This window comes from Lolium perenne, chromosome 3, assembly GCF_019359855.2.
Source record: "Lolium perenne isolate Kyuss_39 chromosome 3, Kyuss_2.0, whole genome shotgun sequence".
Lineage (NCBI taxonomy): Eukaryota > Viridiplantae > Streptophyta > Magnoliopsida > Poales > Poaceae > Lolium > Lolium perenne.
Window position 1 is genome coordinate 72,973,664 of NC_067246.2, and position 18,865 is coordinate 72,992,528.

General features: G+C 49.6%; 1 protein-coding gene and 1 long non-coding RNA gene across 2 annotated transcripts; both read left to right on the top strand.

Annotated features, from left to right (window-relative positions):
* Window positions 1–4,890: 4,890 nt before the first annotated feature.
* LOC139837912 (protein FAR1-RELATED SEQUENCE 5-like) lies at window positions 4,891–6,203 on the top strand. Its single transcript, XM_071827230.1, has 2 exons — window positions 4,891–5,904; window positions 6,186–6,203. The coding sequence occupies exons 1-2, from the start codon at window positions 4,891–4,893 to the stop codon at window positions 6,201–6,203; spliced, it is 1,032 nt and encodes a 343-aa protein (XP_071683331.1).
* Window positions 6,204–6,662: 459 nt separating this feature from the next.
* On the top strand, window positions 6,663–7,172 carry LOC127341510 (uncharacterized). The gene is made up of 2 exons (XR_007875581.2): window positions 6,663–6,711; window positions 6,795–7,172. It is a non-coding gene; the product is annotated as an uncharacterized lncRNA (long non-coding RNA).
* Window positions 7,173–18,865: the final 11,693 nt, after the last annotated feature.

Below are 18,865 nucleotides of genomic sequence, written 5' to 3' on the forward strand. Positions count from 1 at the left end.
CTGGGGACGCCGGTCAATATTTGGAGCACGTCTGGACCGAAGCGGCTTTTGGAACGCGCGACTAGGAGAGGTTAAGTGTTCGGTGTCGCCCAAATCCCTTTGGGGACGCTTTGGGGGACGTGGATGGAGATGCTCTAATTTTTATTACAAGTAACATCAAAATAGAGGTTTCCATTTCTAGGCCATTAAATAAGGAAATCTAAAGAGCCATTTTCATTGGGACGGATGGAGCAGTTTGATGGTCTGGTAGTTGTACACATCATTGGTTGTCTGAAAACATCCAGAATCTAGTTCAATCGATAACACAATACTAGAAAAAAGCTAATCAGTGGCGCATCAGAATTGGCTATCAGTCACCACTGCTATCACGTCACTTCTAATTGCTACCAGTAGCCCACCAGTGGTGCGCTATTGCTATCTGGCTTCGCAGTGGTTTTTCAAATTTTTTTACTGGTTTTTTTTCTTGTTTTTATTGTCCGAATTATTAATCCCGTTCATGTTCATGCTCATAGCCTAGCCGTCGGTGAAGATGGAGGAGAGGTGAGGACGAGTGGAGGAGAAGAAGAAAGAGGAGCAGAGCTGAGGAGGAGTGGAGGAGAAGAAGAAAGAGGAGGACAGGAAGGGAGACTGGAGGAGGAGGAGAAGGTGGAGGAGGGGGAGTGGAGGGGGAGTGGAGGAGGATGTGGAGGAGGCCGGAGTGGACGAGGAGGAGGAGGAGGAGGACGAAGGAGTTGGAGGAGCAGGGAGTTGAGGAGTAGTAGAGGAGGAGGTGGAGGAGGAGGATGGGGGAGGAGGAGAAGGAGGAGGAAGGAGTTGGAGGAGCAGAAAGTGGAGAAGTAGTAGAGGAGGAGGAAGGAGATGAAGGAGCAGGGAGTGGAGTAGTAGTAGAAGAGGTGGAGGCCAAAGAGGAGGAGGAGGAGTTGGAGGAGGAGGGTGGGGATAAGGGTAAAGGGTGGCTGGCCAATGCAAATTTTAGAGGCGGTAAGCTTAGCAGTGGCGCACCAAGACTTTTGGTGCGCCACTGCTACATTTTTCAAATTTTGTGCCTGAAATCTAAAACCTAAAGAAACTCCTGTTTCCTTTTTTATTTTTGGAAATCTAAACAATCATTAAACGTCGGAGGGGCGTTGCAATCGGATGTAAAATTTTGCATAGATACATTTTCATATAAAAAAAGTTTTTCATCGAAGGTCGTATGCCATCAGAAATCCTGTTTTACCGAAACATGACGCCATTTTACAAAGAAAGTTAAAATTTATGTTTGTTAATTATCATTAAAACTAGATGACATAATACATGAGCATCTCGACGGAGTTTATTTTTTCAATTTTCTATCTATTTCTTTTATTTTTTTCAAAACCAAAAAGACGATTCACATGGGTGGGGTGGTGGTGAAAATGTTTGAACACCACTTAGCAGTGCACCATTGCTATGTATAGGGTGGGTCAAATAGTAGTGGCGTACTATTCACCAGGTGCGCCACTGGTAACTATGATAGTAGTGGAGCACCATGTAAAAGTGTGACACTGCTATATAGCAGTGGCGCACGACTAGTATGTTGCGCCACTGGTAGTGATTCAACGGCTCGGTCTGTTTCTAGTAGTGACATGTTACCTCAGAAATGTTGTTTTAAATTTATGAAAGCTAGCATGGTGGCCCTCGTAATTTTGATCGAGAATCAGGAAACATGGAAGCCATCCATCTTGTCCGATTAGCTTTGCACAAATTTTTCTTGTGGAGAACGCGTGAGCTATATTGCTCACAAAAACACAGAGTAATTATTCCGAACTTAACACAAAAGGGTATAGTTAAACAACTTAGTAAACAATTGCTATTTCTGCCGTTTTATGATGGCGTGCAATGTGCATTCTTGTGCTACCATGGAGCCATGAATCAATCCAGTTTGCTTGATATCGATGGATGGAAGCACCCGGTTAGTGTCGTTCCTTATAGTATCAGCTGACGCTGCTAAGGACACCGCATACCGGCGACGGAAGAGCAGGAACTAGTTTGTCTAATGCTCGGATTGCCGAATAGTTTGTCCAAATTTTAATTTGTGTATACTGAAAATCTTTACATGACGAGTTGACGTGCCAAACCACCATTGTATCGAGAGGGTGTGGCGGACTTGCCAAGAAATGTAAATCGGACATGCTCAAACTTGTGTCGTTGTTACGGCAAACAGACGCGGACGCTGAGCGAATCGTTTTCGTCCGTCGGGCCGAAAAATGTGTCAGGTCCTGCTCCAGCAAGGCGACGCAAAGTGGTCGAATCGTCCGCGGAGACGTAAATATGGCCCAAATATGCGTCTCGGATGTGTCTCTGAGGACGCTGCGTTGACGCGCAAAGTGTCCACTGGCGTCTGGCGGACGTTTCGTCAGGCCCGCCTGGCAGCGACCCTGCGTCGATGCGTCTTCTCATGCGCACCAGCGACTGGCGCCGCTGCGTAGCTTCGGCAGTCTGCGCCACGTTAATGGCGATGCCTCGCCCGCCGAACGGCCGCCGCCCACCTCCGCAACGCAGTAATGGCGACGCCACGTGTCCCGCTGCCGTCGTCTGCCTCCGGTCTATATAAAGAGCGCGCGCGCTCTTCTTCCTCATCCACTCCTCCACACACACCCTAGCTGCCACAAGCTCCATCGTAGCGCCGCCTAGCTCATCCTGCGACGCAGCAATGCCCGCGAGGAAGTCCATGGCGGGTCCTGGTGGCCGGCGAGGCGGTCGAGACCGTGGGCCTGGGTGCCCCCGGGGCCGAGGCAGGGGCCGCCGTGGTGGAGCAGCTACGGCCCCACGGTCGCCGTCGCCTGCGCCCTCCTCGTCTTCGCAGGAGGAGCGCTGCTTCGAGTTCCTCCTCCGCATTGACGACGACCCACTCGGCATCCAGCGGCTCCCGGATAAGTTCGCCGAGTTCGTCGATGGCGTCGAGCAGGTGCACTTGCAGCTACGGGAGGCCATCTGCAACTTCTGCTGGTGGCCTGTCGAGGTCTTCTTCGACGGGCAAGGCATGATGTACCTGCACACGGGGTGGGACAAGTTCGTCCGCGACCTCGCGCTCGAGCCCGGCTGCCAGCTCATCTTCCTCTACGAGGGGGATGGCGAGATGATCGTCAAGGTGTTCGACGACACAGCCTGCCGCAGACACTATCACACCGACGAATCCGGCTCAGACACCGATATTTAAAACTTAGAGTGTTCTTTCTTTGCAGCGAATATGACTACGGGCAAGTTGAAGCCAGTAGTGAAGGTTTCTGGTTATTCTTCCTCGAAAGAACCAACACGGACACCGTCACTAGCTAGATTTTCCAGTTTGGGTGACTGAGAGTGCTTGAGAGTGTTCTTTCTTGGCAGCGAACATACGGAACCAACACTATTGGTTTTTCTTTTTTACAATGTTTTAATTTGTGTCAACCATGGTTCAAACTATGTATTAGTTTGTGTAAACCATGTTTCCAATTATGTATTAGTTTGTGTAAAACCATGTTCCAATATGTAATGTTTGGAACTATGTTTAAATGGAGACGAGAAAAAAAACAGGTAGAAAAAAAAATGCGTCGCTCCGCTGCAGCCACCCCAGACGCAAATAGACGCGCGGACAAAAACGGTCATTTTCGCGTTCGTGGAGCGAAGTAAACGAACACTCGCGCATAATTAAATGCATCACCCCATTGAAGATGCCTTTATACACAAAAAAAAATACGTGTATCGTTGTTCGGAACTTCGGATCTTAGTACTAGAAGTAGTAGGACAGAAGTAGAGGAGAGAAGAGGAGATTTGAAGTCAAAGCCAAAAGCTGCAAAAGCGCATGGAGCAACAAGGTCGATCTTATCACATCGCATGGGCCATGGGCCGAGCCCAAGCTGACCGGCTGGCCCTCTCGGGCTACACACTGCTATCTTGGACTGAGATCCTGTGCCTTGATGAAGGCGAGGCACACAGCGCCTTGAGGCATCACATCTGCCGCTCAATACACATCCAACGGATAGCAAAGGAAAGAGCTGGTCAGAGCCTAGTCAACAGCGGAAAGGCCTGTGTCCCCTTCATGTCCTCACGCGCGCGAAGGGAAAGTAGCGCCGCGGGAAAAAGGACGAGCGCGGGCGGCTCTTCCCGGGCTGAGCGCCGCCGCCGCTGCCCGTCGCTGCCCTCCGCCGCCGCCCGCCGCGACTGCCCAGCCCTCACCTCCCTCTGCTCGCTCCGGCTCAGCCCCATCCGGTTCGGTCTGCCCTTCCGCCGGCCGCCGGCCGCCGGCCCATCCAACGACTTGCTTTGCTCCTCCGCCGTCCCCAGACTCCGCGTCGCTGGTGGGTTCGTCGCTGAGCGCCATCAAAATCGCTGGTGGGTTCGCCGCTGACTGCAGCAGGTGCCGTATTTCCTTACATGTGTACTTCACGATTGTTCCTGTTTAGTATTTGCTAGTTTCAGTTTGGTTGCAGCTGACTGCATTGTTTAGTATGTACTATTTGACTCAACTCTTGCTGATTGAAGTGTTTTGGTATGCAGCTGTGAGTGTTTTGCATTTGCAAGTGTTGTGCAATGGGAGAAATTAACAAGGGGATGCCTCAAGTTGGTATGAGATTTAGAAATCCAGATGAAGCTTGGGCGTTTTGGGTTGCATATGGAGGTCGTGCAGGATTTGATGTGAGGAAGAGAAACAAGCATACAAGCAAGATTGATGGTCAAGTGACCTCATGCACATTTGTTTGCGCCAATGAAGGCATACGGAAAAAAGGGATAACAATGGACCATGTGCCAAAGCGTATCAGAGCTGAAACAAGAACAAATTGCAAAGCTCGGATGACTATATCATTGGATCGAGTGCCAAAAAATTACGAAGTCACAGATTTTGTGCAAGAACACAATTATTACCTTCAGTTGCCACAAACCTGCCACTTGATGGCATCGCAAAGGAAGATTTCTGAAGTACAAGCTTTTGAAATAGAAGCCGCCGAGGATTCTGGAATCATGCCCAAAGCTGCACATGAGTTAGCTTGCCGTCGAGTTGGTGGACCATTTAACCTCGGCTACACTTGTCGTGACCAAAAGAACCATTTGCGAAGCAAACGGCAGCGAGAGTTGGCTTTTGGACAGGCAGGTAGTATGTTGAAGTATTTCCATGACAAGATCCTCGAGAACCCATCTTTCCAATATGAGTTGCAGTATGATTGTGAGGAGCATATATCCAACATATTCTGGGTTGATGCTAAAATGGTTCTGGACTATGCACACTTTGGTGATGTTGTCACATTTGATACTACTTTTGGCACAAACAAAGAATATAGGCCCTTTGGTGTTTTTCTTGGGCTTAATCAGTTTAGAGAAACCACCATTTTTGGTGCTGCACTGCTATTTGATGAAACATGTGACTCATTTGTATGGCTGTTTGAGACATTTCTAGCTACACATAATGGGAGGCAGCCTAGAACTATTTATACAGATCAAGATGCCGCAATGGGAAAAGCTATAGGGAAAATCTTCACGGAGTCATATCATGGTTTGTGCACCTTCCATATAATGCAAAATGCTGTTAAACATTTATCTCCATTAAAGGGTGAAGAAAAAAATGAAAGGAAAGAGAAAGATGAAGGGAAAGAGGAAGAGGAAGAGGAAGAAGAACAGGAAGAGTCTCATATTCTCACAGATTTTAGTGAATGCATGTATGGCTATGAGGATAAAGCAGAATTTCAAGAAGCATTTGATAATATGAGACATAAAGTGCACAAGCAAACTTGGTTAGATAGTATCTACAAGTTGAAAGAAAAGTGGGCTAAATGTTATATGAGAGAAGTGTTCAATTTGGGAGTTCGAAGTACACAACTTAGTGAGAGCTTCAACAATTCATTGAAAAACCATTTGAAATCAGATTTTCATATTGTTCGGTTCTTGATGCATTTTGAGAGGACAGTGGAGGTAAAAAGAACACAAGAATTGCAATCCGAATTTGAGGCAAGGAAGAACATACCAAGAATCAAGATGCACACACCTATGTTGGTGCAAGCAAGCAAAGAGTACACTCCAATTATTTTTGAAGCTTTCCAAGGTGAATATGAAAGATCCATGGCTGCGTGTACTAGAGTTTTGGATGAAGATAACAAGTTTGCGGTTTCTATTGCAAGTTTCCATGGTGATTTAAAATTTGAGGAGGAGCGCATAGTGATTGGTGATCCTTTGACCAAAACTGCTTCATGTAGTTGTGGAATGTTCAATAGGACGGGAATATTGTGTGGACATGGTATCAAGGTTCTTGATTTGATGAATATTAAGACATTGCCAACACACTATATCTTAAAGAGGTGGACTAGAGAAGCGCGCAATGGAAGCATACAAGATAGACATGGAATGAATGTGGTAGAAAATCCAAAGTTGGAAGCTCAACTCCGGTACAAGAATTTATCTCACAAATTTCATAGTTTGGCACGTAAAGTAGCCAACTCCGAGGAGTGTTGTTTGATGTTAGAAAATGCACTTGATTGTGTTGGTCCACAAATAGAAGATAAACTCAATGGAACTACCGGTGCTATGGATAAGCCATTCAATGATCAAGAAAATAATGATCCAAATGTGCAACAAACAAATGAGTTTCTTAGTGCCGCAAAGCTCAAGAAAAAAGAGGTTCCGTCAAAGAATTTGAGGAGAAAGAAAAATTGGCTTGACAAGTTACTCAAGGGGAAGCGCAAGCCAACTAAAGTTTCCGCTTCCAAAAACAAAGGAGCAAAGGTACATAGAGCTTACTATATGTTGGTACCATGATATATTGTTACCATTCATTCCGAAACTGCTTACTATAATTTTCATTGCAGCAAGAAAAGAAACATGATGGTGTAGAGCCTCAAGTAGGAGTGGAGAAGAAAGATGGCAGCGGTAAAGGCGCAAATGTGGATCTTCATCATTGTAACCCGATTATGAGTTTCACGGAACTCTTGACAGCTCCCTCCTATGGTGTTTATGGTGAAGATATGTTCTAGCTTGTTCAAGTTTGCTAGATAGTGTATTGAACATGGATGACCATAGTATAGTATTTTGGACAGGGTTGACTATAGTATTTTGGATTTTGGGGCTAACTATAGTCTTTTGTGGCCTAAGTGTACAAGTAGATTGGCCAAGTTTATGCACTTCAGGGATTATGTAAGAGCAGATTGTTGTGGGATTTCAATGTGAAATGCTACAAATTTTGTCTATTGTTCACTTTATATATGTATGCATCAGGTTTCTGCTAAAGCATGAGGTTGAGCTCTGCCTTTTTCAGTTCATTTTCCAGCATTATGTATAGTTGTATGTAGTTCATTTGCCTGTAAAAGTTGCTGCTCCTCCTTGCCTTGTCCCTGTGAGCTGTAGGAAGGCCGTGATGGTCGGAGCGGACCGTCGCGGACGGAGGGACGCAGAGGAGGAAGCCGGAGGTGGTGGCCGTCGGCGCCGGATGGGAGAGGCGGACCGGGCAGAGGATGAAGGGAGTCTGGCCGGGAAGAGCCGCGCGCGGCAGCGGCGGCGGGACGAGGTCGGCGGCGGGCGGCAGCGGCGGGCGGCGGCGGCGGGCAGCGGCGGGCAACGGCGGCGGGCGGCGGCGGGCGGCAGCGGCGGGCAGCGGCGGTGGGAGGAGGTCGACGGCGGGCGGCGCCAGTGCTCTGCCCTGGAGGCTCGTTCTTTTTCCGCGTGAGGCAGGGACACAGGCCGTTGACCTCCTTCTGACCAGCTCTTTCCTTTGCTGCCCGTTGGATGTGTATTGAGCGGCAGATGTGATGCCTCAAGGCGCTGTGTGCCACGCCTTCATCAAGGCACAGGATCTCAGTCCTGCTATCTTGTCCTGCTCTGCTCTCGCCGTTGTTTCCGCAGCTCAGGACATGAAAAATTTGTAAGCACGTCAGTTACGGAGACGCCGTACGTACGCGCGTGACCATCGCAATATATCTGCCTACAGGAGTACTCCATGTCAGGCCTCCTTATGATCTTAGGGCATGTACAATGGTACACAGTCAGCCGTCTGTAATGTGCTCCACGTAATAAATTAGATGACGTGTAAGAAAAAGTAACAGAAAACGACCTAGTTCGTATGTAGAAATAAAGACGGTCTATTGTCGTAGAAATCGCTGCCTACCGACGGCCTTGTTTCCATTGTACGAAGGGGCCGTCGCAAGACGTGGGATCGTGGCCTGATTGCATCTCGTGTTCTCTCCAGCTCGCCGGTCCTCCACCAAGCCCTCGTGGCTTCCTTCAATCGTGCTCGTCGCTCGTGCTCTGTCTCTACCAAACGTCGCGGATTCTGCGCCGCAGCCGCGGCCGCTGGCGAGCACAGCTGCTGGCAATCTGGCATATCCTGATGCGGCCGCACCCTCAAGTTCTTGCTGCCTGATTTGTTCTTTTTCACCTCCTGATTTTGGTGTTAACAATTGATCTAAGGATACTGCCTTTATAATTGAATTCTCCGCATCTTCATGTAATTTCTTTTTTCAAGAAATCTTCCCAAGGATTGGAGGAATTTAATGCCTCCTCTTGCTGCGGTTGATCCCTTTTTCTCAGTAAAAATAACGGAAGAGAGATGTTACAGATAGCCAAAAGACACCCTGCTGATGTGGACGGATACTACAGACAGCAGGTGTCTAAACTGTTGTACATGCCCTTACCGTGTCCCAACCGTGTGTAGAGTTGTTTAGCTTAAGTCATAAACTACTGTTAGTTTAATTGAGTCTTATCAAGGCTGTAATGGAACAATTAGCTGAGCCTGTCTCAACCTTATAAGGGCCACTTCTTTTCGGCTTCTTCAGCGGCTTCTGGAAGAAGCTTCTCCCCACCAACTTCTCCCAGAAGCCCGAACCTCAAATATGTTCTGGCTTATAATCTTATTTAGCCCAAACTAGAATATAAGCCAGAAAAGTTTTAGGGTCCGGGCTTCTCGGAGAAACTGGTGGGGAGAAGCTTCTCCCAGAAGCCACCGGAGAAGCCCAAAAGAAGTGGCCCTAAGAGGCAGGTGGGGAGGATGGGAGGATCAACATATAATAAAATTGTCTATTTCCTGTATCGTTTTCTCTTACCTAGCTATCGGCGTCTTCCGAGCCTCGCTCGCTCGCTCCTCTCTAACTCTTTATTTCAGATCAACAGCAAGCCTCGCCATGGCCTGACAAAGTGGTACGAGAGCCACCGATTCCTCCGACCACCGCACCGGCGGCTTGGCCCTCCCTCCCTACCCTTCACCTCCACCAGCAGCCGCGGAACCCTACAAATCCCCAACCACCAACTGCGCTGCCGCCGCCATGTCGCACCGATCAAGGTCCGCCTCCCGCACAAGCCGCGACGGGCCAATAATCCGCTCCGCATCATCAACCGACGCAGAGCTCGCCGCGTTGCGCGTGCAGCAACGAGCCGATCGCGATGCGCGCTCCATCGGGCGCTGCCTACAGAAGCACCAAGTGGAGACGACAACGACTCTGGGCGAGATGCATAGCTGGATGGAGTCCATGGCGCAACTGCAGTCGCATATGGCGACCATGATGCAGCAGATGCAGGGAAGCATCAACCGTCTCGTTCCCGATGAAGGTATGACCACTACCGTCTCTCCCACCGTCAGCTATGGCCGGCCCTTTTCCACTCCTCCAAATCGCACAAGCACCAACCTTTCACCGATCCCAGAGGGTACCACACCGAATCCCACCCCCCCACTCTGCAAATCTTCCACCTTTTCCTCCTAACCTGGGTCAATTCGCGCCGGAGCAACTCCCACTTCCGCCATGCACTGAAGGTGTTCGTCCAAACACCAGTGTCCAAACAAACACTGCTCGTGGCACATCCACAATGGGCGCGTCATCCTCCTACATCCAGGTCACTCAGCACACAAACCCCACGACCCACCCGCAGTACTACCAGCCATATTCCCCTCGTCAGCAACAACATGATCCAACACCTCTCCCAAAAACACACGAACAGCCATACCCGAGATCATACCAGCCTCAGCACCACACTTCCTCACAAGAGCTCATCACTATAAACACCCAAAACCAGTCCAGACAACCAACCCCCAATACCAACACGGAGGCTACTCATCCAAGATATTCCAATGGGCAACAGCCATCCCTAACCTACTCCAACAACACCACCTACCTAGCCGAACCCCAAATTCGCACGCCTCACGCCGAATTACCTTGTTTTAACGGTGATAATCCTAGAGCATGGATATTGGAAAGTGAAGATATTTTTAGGTTGGTTGGTATTCATGGTGAGGCTCGGGTAAAATGGAGAGTAGCACACATCCGTGGACAGGCAAAGATTTGGCTGAACAGCTCAGGTATCAACATACAACAAACCTCATGGGCTGATCTCTGTCAGGTACTCATTGAAAGATTTCCTGATACAGTGACACTTGACCCTATGGAGCAGTTACAGCAGTTGAAGCAGAGAACTACAGTGGACAGTTATATCAACACATATGAATCCTGGATGCAGGTAATGAAAAGGGGTCGTGACTACTTACCCACAAATTTTTTCGTGGACAGATTCATCAGTGGGTTGAATGAAAACATACGTCACTTGGTTCAATGTCAATGCCCTGTGTCCCTTCTGAAGGCTTACTGGTTTGCAAGACAATTTGAAAAAAACCACAACTCAAATGCATTAGTGCTAAGAAGAGCTTTACCGGTTGCACCAGTTCAACTAGGTCCAGCAAGAAATGCAGCTGGGCGAGATAACCAGAACAGGGTTGGTCCACCAAGAGACAACATCAACCACAACTCCAGACCTAGAGTGCCTTGACAATGCTGGTACTGCACTGATAACTATGTCCCAGGACACAGATGTCCCAACATGCAAAGGGCAGTAAACATGTTGATCATGCAGGGGTACCCAGAGGAAGAAGATGAGGAGGTAGTACAACACATACCTCGGGAAGCCATACCAGCTATTGACCCACCAGTGGCTGAAGCAGATGTGGCTCGGGCAATACAGATAGAACAACCAGTTGAGGATGATGTTAACATGATGGAAATCTCGGCAGCAGCATACAATGGCTCCACAAGTGATTCCACAATTTCTCTTTTGATCCACATCAATGGAGTACCAGCTATTGCCTTAGCAGATACGGGCAGCACAAATACCTTCCTGGACAAGCAATTCGCTATGGATCACAACATTGAGGTCAGTCCCATGCCAGCAAGAAGAGTAAAGGTGGCAGGAGGTGGCATATTAATCTCTGACTCAATTGCCTATAATCATAAATTCTGCATCCAAGGAAAAGTCTTCTCAACTGACTTTCGAATCCGCGAGTTAGGCGGATCTAATGCAGTCTTAGGAGTAAATTGGTTCAAACTGCACAACCCCGTCACATTTGACTTCATAGGAAGAACGTTGATAATCGAAGCTGGAGGACAAACTCATACCTTTCAGGACCATTTGGTTCCAGCTGACGATCTTATGGTTTCAGCCATTGAATGCACACAGCTGCTATGGATCAGGCTACTGGATACATCTTGTACAACATGAATGATGTGAAAGCCACCCTCACAGAGCTCGAAAATACAACCCCACCACAAGAGTTTCAAGGCATATTGCAAGCCTTCGCAGATGTCTTTGCTGAACCTACAGGGCTGCCTCCCCATAGAAGTGCAGATCACTCCATTCCCCTCGTACCAAGCTCCAAGCCTCCTAACATTCGACCTTACAGGATGTCTCCTAACGAAAAGAACACCATTGAGACCATTATCACTCAAATGTTGAAAAACAAAGAAATTCAACCTAGTGACAGTCCCTTCTCTTCCCCAGTGATCTTGGTGAAAAAGAAAGACAAGAGCTAAAGATTATGTGTTGATTTCCGAGGTCTGAATGAGCTGACAATCAAAAATAAATTTCCAATACCAGTAATAGAAGACTTACTTGATGAATTACATGGTGTAACAGTCTTCTCCAAGCTTGACCTCCATTCTGGATATCACCAGATCAGAATGAAGGATGAGGATGTGCACAAAATAGCATTCTCCACTCATTTGGGACGTTATGAGTATAGAGTGATGTTGTTTGGGCTTAGTAATGCCCCGGCAACCTTTCAGCAGCTCATGAACAGCCTCTTTGCCAAGCACCTAAGGAAATTTGTATTGGTTTTCTTCGACGACATCTTGGTATACCGCAGTGACAAGGAACAACACAAGAAGCACTTATCCATTGTCTTGAACATTCTTAGAGAAAATCAACTCAAAGCAAAGCTCACTAAATGCACCTTCGCACAGCCCCAAGTGGAATACCTCGGCCACATAATATCAGGCCAAGGAGTGGCTACTGACCCATCCAAGATCAAATACATCATTGAATGGAAACAAGCACAAACCATGAAGCAATTAAGGGGATTTTTGGGTTTGACTGGACACTACCGCAGGTTCATCAAGGGTTATGCCTCAATATGCCAGCCCTTGTACCTGGCTCTCAAAAAAGACAATTTCAATTGGGGACCTGAACAAATGGCAGCTTTTGAACAACTGAAGCAGATCATGTCAAGGCCACCTCTTCTCCGATTGCCAAATTTCAGTATTCCTTTTATCTTAGAGACATATGCTTGCAAGTCTGGTTTGGGAGCTGTACTAATGCAGGAAGGGAGACCTATTGCTTTCTACACCCAATGCTTAGGCCCGAAAGCGAATGCACAATCAGTATATGAAAAAGAAGCCTTAGCCATATTACATGCTGAAAGAGGTTGTTGGAAGGCATCCAACATAAGTTAATGCTCAAATTGTTGGAATTCACCTATGAAATAGAATACAAAAAAGGAAAAGAGAACACTGTGGCAGACGCCTTGTCTCGCCAATTCCAGGAAGAAGGCATGGATGAAGAAGCCAACAACACACTTCAATGCAACTCATCCACAGTGATCACTATTCCCACTTGGTCGCAAGATGTGCAGAATTCTTATACTAAAGATGCTCACTGTCTCAAACTGTTACAAGAACTAACCATCAATGCAACTAGCCACAGCAACATGACATTGGAAGCTGGTATCTTGCATTTCAAAGGGAAGATCTATATTGGGTCAACTACCAATCTCCGGGAGAAAATCTTCGACACCTTCCATTCATCCATGTTTGGTGGTCACTCGGGAACCAAGGTCACATTGCATAAAATGCAACAATCCTTCTATTGGCCGAAACTCAAGCAATTCGTAACAGAGAAAATTGCAGCTTGCCCAATTTGCCAAATATCCAAGACAGAACACCTGGCATATCCTCGACTGTTACAACCTCTACCCATACCAACTCAAAAATGGTCAGATATAAGCATGGATTTCATCCAAGGCTTGCCCAAGTCCAGAGGCAAAGAGGTCATCTTAGTGGTGGTTGACAGATTGACAAAATATGCCCATTTCATCCCTCAGGCTCATCCATACTCTGTACAAACAATAGCTGAAGTATTCATGAATACCATAATCAAACTCCATGGACCCCATGTTAGCATAGTCAGTGACAGAGATGCTATCTTCACAAGTCAGCTATGGAAACAATTATTTTCTAAGTTCAAGACCAAACTCGATCAATTATAGCACCGCTTACCATCCTGAATCCGATGGACAAACGGAAAGAGTTAACCAATGTCTGGAGCAATACTTACGTTGCATGGCATTCTAGCAGCCCAAAAAGTGGAGTGAGTGGCTCGCAGCAGCGGAATGGTGGTACAAATGTCTCATACCATACAACCATACAGATGTCACCCTTCCAGGTATTGTATGAATATCCTCCTCCTCTACTTCAAAACATACGAGTACCAATAGCTACACCTCAGGATACCACTGATGCAACGGAAGAAAAAGAAAATATGGTGATATTGCTACAGCAAAATCTCAGCAAAGCTCAAGCTCGCATGAAAAAATATGCAGACACTAGGAGAACTGAACGAGCATTCGAATTGGGTGATTTCGTCTACCTCAAGGCCAAACCATACAGACAAAAGGCGCTGGGGGCATGAATAACCCACCAAAATTCTATCCCAAGTGGTATGGTCCTTTCAAGGTTCTCAAGAAAGTGGGCAAGGTTTCTTATCAGATCCAGTTTCCGGAGCAGTGCAAGTTACACAACGTATTCCACATCAGTCACCTGAAGAAACACACAGGTCCAAATGCAGTTCCTAATCCAACGCTACCTCTGGTCACAGCCGATGGCAAGGTAAAATTTGCTCCACTGACAATATTGCAACGCCGCATTGTTCCTCGTTCAATGGGCGAATACGACGTAGCTATTCCGCAATGGCTGATTCATTGGGAGACAATAACAAGTGAGGAATCTACTTGGGAAGATGCAAGTTTCATCCAACAAACATTCCCAGAATTCTAGCCCTGAGGTCTGGGCTCAAGGGAGGGGCTCTGTCTCAGGCCTCCTTACCGTGTCCCAACTGTGTGTAGAGTTGTTTAGCTTAAGTCATAAACTACTGTTAGTTTAATTGAGTCGTATTAAGGCTGTAATGGAACAATTAGCTGAGCCCGTCTCAACCTTATAAGAGGCAGGTGGGGAGGATGGGAGGATCAGCATATAATAAAATTATCTATTTCCTGTATCGTTTTCCCTTACCTAGCTATCGGCGTCTTTTGAGCCTCGCTAGCTCGCTCCTCTCTAACTCTTTCTTTCAGATCAACAGCAAGCATCGCCATGGCCTGACACTCCATCGCCATTGTCCATGTTCACCGCCTCGACCTTATCCGCTGTTAGGGCATCTCCAACGGGGCGACCCAAACGGTCGCCGGACGCTGAGCGACCGTTTGCGTCCGCCCGGGCCGAAAATGCGTCTGGTACCACCTCCAGCAGGGCGACGCATAGTGACCGGGCCGTCCGTGGCGGCGCAAACCTGGCCCAAATATGCGCCAGGTTTGCGTCTCCGCGGACGCTGCGCGGTCGCGGAAAGTGTCCACGTTCGGTGCATCCGGGCCCGGTCGGCAGTGACTAGGTAACCAAAATATTTCTTCATTACTATTGATTGGCCAAAAGGACCATCTTTACAGAGATGGTTAGTCGAGTTAACCTAAACGGCCGTACCTACTCGCCGTCGCGCGGCCTAACACGGCCTGGGTTACTCGCAGTCGCGTGGCCTACTACTTGCCGCCGGAGGGGCCAGCGCCGTCGTCGAAGAAGGAGCGCTTCACGCACTCCGCGCGCCGCGCACGGCGGCGATCGGACATCTCGTCCTGCCGCCTGCGGCGTTCGAGGGCCTCGGCCAGGGAGGAGTCCCACAGGACTATCCTGGCCATAGAGTTGGCCTCCGCCTCCGCCGCCGCCGCCTCGTTCTCCTGGCCCGCCGCCTGAAACCCCGCCAGCTGGGCGTGGAAACGGGCCCTGTCCCTACCCGCCTCCGCCACCGCTTCGTCCCTGGCGGCGATGGCGCCCGCCAGCTCCCGGTTCTCCTGCTCGACCCGCGTGGGAGAAGGGCCCCTCCGCTGGAGCGAGTCCAGGTCGGAGCACATGTACCCCCGAGCCATGGCGACCGCATAGCTGTGGGCTTCCTCCTCCGCTGTCCAAGCCTGGCAGCGCAGGGCGCCCCCAGCCAGGGTCTCGAAGGACGCGAGCAGAACCCGCTGGTCGCCGGCGCACTCGAAGCGGCTGGGTACGACGTCATCCTCGTCGGCGATGTCGTGGATGACGGTGTCCGCTGGTGGGGCCGCCGGAGGGGCCGCCATCGCTGCCCGCGCCTCCGCGAGCGCCGCCCTAGCGTCGGCGAGCTTGGCCCTGGCGTCGGCGATTTCCGCCCTGGTCGCTGCGAGGCGCCCTTGCGCACGCTCCGCCGCCTTCGCCTCCGCCTCCGCCGCCTCCACGTCCAGCCGGTGGGCCTGAACCGAGGCGGCGACTAGCTGCTCGTCCTCCTCCGGGTGGGCGTGGCAGCACATCTGAACAACCTGATCCCAGCTAAGGTTGTGCTCAGCCATAGATGGATGCTAGGGTTTAGCTTGAGGTGTGCCCGTCACCCCCGCCGGTGTCCAGCATATATAGCCACGGCGGGGCGGGAAACGGCGTTGCTGCGCAGGTCGTTTCCCACGCGTGCGAAACGCCGGCGAAACTTGTCAATGTATTGGGCACGCGCGGAAATGACCGTCGTCGCGCGGGAACAGGTAATCGTCGGCGGCAGGCCTCGACCTTGACGCTGTCTCCGCTAAAAAAATGCGTCCGCACCGCCGGAGATACCCTCGACGCAAACGGTCGCCCTGGACCGTATGGCGTCCGCGGACCGACGCAAACGTACACAACCGGACATTTCGGATGCGTCTGCCCGCATGGTGGACTAGGGCCACTGCTGTGCCGTGACCACGTACGGAAGTGTGCATGCGTCTACGCAAGGCGACAACCCAAGCAAAGCGCCACAGCTGCTGCTGGTGGTTCCCGTGGTACGTAAGGTATGGCGCCGGCACCGTGGCAGCCCAAGATCTACCAAGATATTTTAGGCAGGTCTGATCGGAGCCTACGCCACCACGATCCATTTACAAGTTGGTCAAATTGTACTACCTGGTTGGTTCCTTGTCCCTCTGCTGAAATTGTACGTGGTTCAGGTCAGAGAGCAAATGAGCGTGGTAGAGGTACAGCCTCGTCCGGGATCAACGCGAAGAGCCTACTCCCTTACGTCTCTTTTAATTCACTTGGATTTAATATACTTTTATGTTAAACTTAAGTAAAATAAAAAGGACTGAAGAGGGATGAAGTACTTATTACAGCAAAGAGCCACGATATTTGCAATGGCATGCGTCATGTGGTGGCTGGGAGCGTGCACCTGAATACACGTTTCACTGCAAGAGTTTAGGCTGCTACTAGTTATTAAAAGGACAGTACCGAGCGTTGTCGGGAGATTTGAATTTCCAGCTCTCGGTCTTCATGCTGACACATCCTTAGTGTAGCAAAAAAACGGATCTTTCACGAAAAAAAAATAAAAGAATGATCTCGCGAGAGATCCCACCGGAGACTCTCCAGATGCCACGCATTAAAAAAGTGATGCTATAGTAGCAAAATAAAATATCGTTGGAGACAGCGACAAGACATTGCCAGAGATTTCACAGGAGACCTTGCCGAAACCCCATAGCAAACATATTGTGCAATTGCAGCAAAACTGCATAAAAAGTTGTAGCAAAAAAATCATATGTTACAAATCCACATGACAGAGACCTCCCCGAAGGTGAGAACTCGCCTGCATCAGCGTCGTCCAAGGTTGCAGCAACTCCATTCAACTAAGGCAGCAACGCCTCCGACCGTCAGTAGGAACATCAGACACCTAAGGTAGCAAATCCACACTCCACCGATAGCAACGCCAGACGCCAAAGGTAGCAACGTCGGTCTACGCCGATAGCAAAGACCGACGCATGGAGGTGCTTGTAGCACCAACAACCACTCCTCTAGGAGCACCTCCGCCCAACAACGGGCCGACGAGAACGTTACTGGATATGAGGTGGAGGTTGAGGGGGGGATTATGTTGGCATTAGGCGTGTTCACTGTCGTCGTGGTGAACAGACAGATGCCATGGGATGGCTTAAGTTGGGGCCGAATGTGCGCTAGAGGATTCGGGGGAGGGTTTTTGGTAAGGATGGGATGGATTCCGGATGCTTTCCTCAAGAACTTGGCCTTGGCCAGAGGTAGAAGAAGAAGAACACAAGAACTATTTCCCCTTCAGATCTCTCTATTCCTTGATCATAAGAGGTTACAGGTTTCTGCATACAAGATAGCATATGACACATAACACGTACCCGCGCAAGGGGGTGATCCCTCTCCTTATATAGGGGAGAGGGTGGCTTACAGGGGAAGAAACCCTAGGAAACCCTAATGGCATCTTTGACTAGACAAACTACTTTATAAAGCCACTTTGGCTACCGGTGACGCCGGTATGTCTTTAATCAGGAGCGGTGACATCCTCCGGTACCTTTTACGTCATCATCTGCTTTAGACGTCAGGGCTTCGTTTAAAGCTGAAGTGCTTCGCTCATCCTTGTCCTCTAGCTCTCGAGAGAATCTTTGACCAGTCTTGCCGACGTGCTACAGTGTAGCCTGTACCGGTACTCCGGTACCTTCTTAGCCGGTTCCGGTATACCCCTCCTAGGATACCGGCATGATTCACTTTGCATAGAACCAATTCTTGTTATCCGGAATAACTTCTAAACCGGTACTTTGATGGCTCAAACCATCCGGTTCGGCATGCCTTTGGCATACCGGGGGTCATCCCCCCAACATTAGTCCCCGAAGCTGGTATAGTCCGGTGGATCCTATCCAACGGACCATGCCAGGTTCCCATACATTCAAGATACCGGTTTAATCCTTCCGGTAACCAGTTCAAACCTTCCGGCGTCCTTGCCGAACTTATGTTAACACCAAACCTTTCCGGTATGTTTGTCATTAAGACCTTCCTCGACGAAGTCGAGAATATCTCGGGTACAGTGCCTGTCAGTGACATGCGCACTGTGTCTGGCGCGACAGTGTCAGGGGTCACTTCCCTTCGACTTCTGCGCCAGCATTTATGGCGCCACACCGGATCCTCGCTGCCGTTCCGGATCCGTGTGGCCTCCCTGTGGCTTTCTGCTTTCCGCGCGTGTACCATCGCGCCACGTGGCGGCCCACGAGGTGAACCGTCGTGGCCCAGCGGTTGCCGGCCCACGACCTCTTCTCTCTATTTAAGGGGGGAGCGGTTCCTTCCCCTCTTCTTCTCCGCACTCACCACTTCTCACGCGCCCAGAGCTCTTGCCCGTTGCACTCTCGCCGCCGTCGTTCGCCGCCTGAGCTCCTCTCTCCGACGAACCTCCGCAGCGATTCCACCGTGCTCCACTGCGCAGAGGCTCTCTGCAGCGCCTTCGCTGTTGCCGCGCCGCGCGTCCCTCGGCGACCTCTGCTCTTCTTCATCGCCGTTCATCTCCACCGCCTGTAACTTCGCCGCATCTCCGGCGACCGTCGTCCTCA